At 32.2% G+C, this 4,375-nt stretch overlaps 1 protein-coding gene across 1 annotated transcript; it reads right to left on the bottom strand.

Moving 5' to 3' along the window:
• Positions 1-292: 292 nt before the first annotated feature.
• On the bottom strand, positions 293-4,020 carry LOC139891782 (uncharacterized). The gene is made up of 8 exons (XM_071874762.1): positions 3,888-4,020; positions 3,544-3,802; positions 2,902-2,964; positions 2,678-2,717; positions 1,853-1,917; positions 1,364-1,480; positions 1,082-1,210; positions 293-713 (listed from the first exon to the last, which is right to left on the bottom strand). Exons 1-8 carry the CDS (start codon positions 3,974-3,976, stop codon positions 672-674), a joined length of 804 nt encoding a protein of 267 aa, XP_071730863.1. The 5' UTR covers positions 3,977-4,020; the 3' UTR covers positions 293-671.
• Between the last annotated feature and the right edge of the window lie 355 nt (positions 4,021-4,375).

A 4,375-nucleotide genomic window follows, 5' to 3' on the forward strand; every position in this document is an offset into this window, starting at 1 on the left:
ATTTAATAAATTAAGTAAGTTTTTTTATGTGCATACATATACTTACAAATCTAAATATGTAGAGATTTGATTAGATTTTGCAAATCATATTTTATATAAGATATAAGATTTGATTTATAAAATATGATTTGATTTTGTAAATCTTATTTTATATAAAGATTTGATTTTGCAAATCTTTTCAAATCTTTATTTATTATATTTGTACTAGATGTATTATTGTATCAATTATGTAATATATAATACCAAGTATTGGTATTGAAAAAATAATGTTAAAAAAGATATAAAACACACATACAAAAATGCTATTTCTCTTTCTCATTTTCAAGTAATCGAAATACTTGAAATATATAATTGGGTTCGTTTTTGGTGGAAATAAGGAAGAAAAAAAGATCCGTTAAGTAGAAGGTATAGATCGAAGCAAGGTTGGAACTTTGAGTGTCTACCGTTTAGAGAAACTCTTCTTTGGGTTTTCAAATTCGATCTCCAAAAGGCTACAAAGGTTGTATTCTAATCTTCTCTTGTTCGGTTTCATTAATTTGTTTTGTTTACTAAAGTTTTGTACAATGATCCGTAGAAGAGTATGATTTTGTAATATTTCAAAAATGCTTCCGCTCGCTCTGTTGTTTGGTATCATACTCCAACAACATTGTAGTTACATAATCAAGCATGATTCAATGAAACTTACGAAGATATTCCCTTGATCTTATGTCAGCCTACAGAGGAAAGAATTTAAAGTATAAGTAATAAACCAATGCTATAAAGAAACAGGGTTCTGTAGTGACGGAAGCAAGATCTGTCGTTGTATAATAAAATGATTGTACTTTAACCAATATTCAAGGGGACATAGGATTAGTTATTGTATGAATATTTTTATTCACCCTTTCGTGTTGTCTTTATTATTTTCCTAGATAATATACTCAACAAAATTGATCGACTGCGCGACCTGTACATGTGGTAAAAAAATTACCGATTGGTAATGAGTGATACCATTGAATTGAATTTAATTTAAAATTAAAGTCAAATAAATGTATATTGTTGCGTTCAGAGCTTAATTGACAAATTCAAGTAAACTCTGGTTTACCTGCCTAATGGGCTCTGGTACACGATATTTGCAAGTCCTTTTTACGACTTCAACAGCAGAAGCAAGTGATACACGGTGACCAACTGAAACAAATATTGGTTTAAATGATCCACTACTTGAATGCATTGCCTACACGACAACATTAAACAATACAGAAAAAGATAAATTAAATCCCTTTCTTTGATTCATTCATTCATAAATAAAAAAAGCAAGATGAAAACAAAATTACAAACATCAAGAAATAAATATAAAAAAGAGGTTAAAAGGATATAAATGTCTCACCGCTCCTAAAGTGTTCCCTGAGTTTCCAATCAATGAGATGAAGTCAACATTCAAGTTCTCTTCAGCTTCCAGAAGCTCCCTTAATCTGGAGTTCGTAAGACCATCGACATGATGCAACTGAATAAAATACAAAAGATGATGTAGTCAGAGACTGTCATGTTTTTTTTTTTTTTTCCAGATACTTGAATTCCAAAATTTTGTATTTTTTGGATTAAATTGAGAAAGAATTTCAAGAATCTAAGTGCCCAAAAGTCAATAGTTATAAATCTGTTGAGGACAGTTGAGAATAGTACTTATATATCTTCAGTCAACATGCAACTTATTTAGAAACTAGAATTGCATACTATGTAAACAATAATTACAGAAGTCATATTATAAAATTCTAGAAAGGAAAATGACAAGCACTGCATAGTAAAAGGATAACGATCAGGTGGTGTGTGAACAAGAAAAAACAGAGGCGAATCCGTTAGTTTCTTTGAGATGACTTACATTTTTTCCTATGCCAATTGTAGGCAGATTAGCCAGAACCCCAAGATGGCAAGCGGAGCCAAATCCTACATAGAAACAGTTCATTAACTACAAAAGAATTGTAACTCAGTAATAAAAACAACAATACCCAATCCCTCTCTATTAGCATATATAGTAAGCAGTGGCGGATCCAGAAAATTTTTTCACCGGGGGCGAAATTTTTTTCTAAAACCTAGAGATTTTTTTTTTGGGAAAATATGGAAGTTTTGGGGCAAAATATAGAGTTTTTTGAGCAAAATTTAGAGATTTTTAGGCAAAATACGGAGGTTTTGGGACAAAATATGAAGGGTTTGGGACAAAAAAAAATTCCACCGGGGACAAAATCGAAAAACCGAAAAATTTACACTAAAAATTGGAAATCCACTGGGGGCGGGCGACCCACCCTGACCCTTCATAGGTCCGCCCCTGATAGTAAGTATGGGGGAGGACCACACATATAACCGAGGGCAAAGAGAATGCTTCTAAGAGGACGTCGGACAAACATATATGCAACCAAGTAATAATAGGTCATAAGTTCAGTTTCAAGATATTTTTATGTTACTAATTTGAAAACGATGATTTATTTTAGATTTATGATTAGCCTTAAGCCAACTTTAGCTCTAAATTACCAGGATATAAAATAAAATGGTAAGTAGAAAATAGTAGTAACAAACAAGACATGTAAATTTATCCAAAAAAAGTTAAAGATCCCTCACTCCGTTACTTAATAGGGACCTAAAAGGGCAGATCAAACAGTCATTCACTGAGTATCATCAAGAGAATGGTAGAATTAACAGAAACACATACCGCGGGGATGAAGTATTCCATTTCCATCGATCATCAACAACTGAGTATAAAGGAAGAAAAAATATACACATCATGTGGTTTCAAATATACACTTAATGAGGAATGTGGCTTTAGAGTATAAACTTAATAGTGTATGTCAATTTTAGTGTTGGAAGCTGCATAGATAATAATCAAAACACATGTTCCAGTAGAAGCAAACTACAATCAAAAACAACCATCATCACCTGAGGGTAGAAAGGATGCAAACCATTCCGCATCTTATTCACAAGTTCCAGAAATATAGGAGCCTGATTACAGTAAACAGTGTATATCATCATTACACAACTTAACTTGTTGATTTTTAGCATTCAATTTAACTCATGATGAAAAAAAAAAAAAAAAAAAAAAAAAAAGTGATGAGGTTTTCCTTGTTTAGGTTACTCGAGAGGGAGAATATTTTTACTCTAGTGTACGCAGCCTAACAGGAATAATCCGTAGCCTAACTCATGAAGAACTCTACAATAAAAGAAACCCGGGAATTCGGGGCACAAGTTACTCATACTGAAATTCCTCATTTATGAATTCAGACTGCAATCTAATGAATTCAGTGCCCATATTCAGTGAACTTCCTCATTTATGCTACAGTCATGCAATGGGAATACATTAGTATTATATGATCATTATTATACCAAATTAGTATCAACAGTTAATCTAGTTAACTCGTAAAGTATATCAACATTAAGTAATAACCAGAAAGCACCAAGTGCACAAAAATGTATCAATATGTATAAGTAACATGCTTTCAAACATTCTTATCTGTATAATAAATACTACCAAATAGTACGTTTGCACTACATACGATTATATGGTCAAGTTGAAAAACAAACCTCCCTGAATGCAAGAAAACCAGGAATATAAGGAACATCAATCGTAACGATAGCAGAATCCTCATAAACAATATCAAGAGTTTTAAAATCCAAAACAATAAGGGTTCCACAAGCTACAGATGGATCATTTTTTAAAAAACTTATATCAACTCCACCTATATACTTCAACAATTCTGATTCATTATTGTCTTCTGGTTGCCCTAATTTCCACGTGTAATCATCTTGAGTGATTAATCTTTTCTTCAACGAATCCTGGGCCCTAATTGAATCAAATTGAATTAATCATGTTTGAAAAGGCTGATGATGAATTAGTGATATAGTAGGTGAATTCAATGTGTGCTTACTCAATCCATTTGTTAATATCATGATCGGAAAGAGACGTGGATGATGATGTAGAAGGGGAGGAAGTTTCAACTGTAGATTTTATCTCCATGAAGTTTTAAGTTGTAATGCTGGATACATTAAATATTACTAGCTACCTCCCATCCCCTACATCACATAAAGCATGCCTATCAATCCTACATGTCACTACCTACTATCTTCACCTACCTATCATACACGTGGCATACCTCACAATTTTCTGTTTTTTTTTTAATTCTGGCAACAAAAAAAAAAAATACTGCAAAAAAAAAAAAGGAAAACGTGTTCCATACATTTGCCAAAACACACACCTATTCGTCTTCATCTTCTCTCCTTCTCTCCTTCTCTCATTCAAACACCAGATGCATATATCTTCAATTCACATGTTTACCTTTTTTTCATACCTACATATTTACTCCATTACAGATCTATATATAATTACTACCCTGTCAATTTCGTATACAAACGAATT

This window comes from Rutidosis leptorrhynchoides, chromosome 2 (assembly GCF_046630445.1).
Source record: "Rutidosis leptorrhynchoides isolate AG116_Rl617_1_P2 chromosome 2, CSIRO_AGI_Rlap_v1, whole genome shotgun sequence".
Taxonomy (NCBI): domain Eukaryota; kingdom Viridiplantae; phylum Streptophyta; class Magnoliopsida; order Asterales; family Asteraceae; genus Rutidosis; species Rutidosis leptorrhynchoides.

Bases quoted from the DNA above. Each gene is read 5' to 3' on its own strand.
- LOC139891782 (XM_071874762.1), bottom strand. From the start codon at position 3,976: ATGGAGATAAAATCTACAGTTGAAACTTCCTCCCCTTCTACATCATCA. The intron at 2,718-2,901 runs GTGATGATGGTT...CTTTATACTCAG, and splicing joins TGCATCCTTTCTACCCTCAG to TTGTTGATGATCGATGGAAA. The intron at 1,211-1,363 runs GTGAGACATTTA...GTTGTCGTGTAG, and splicing joins CAGGGAACACTTTAGGAGCG to GCAATGCATTCAAGTAGTGG.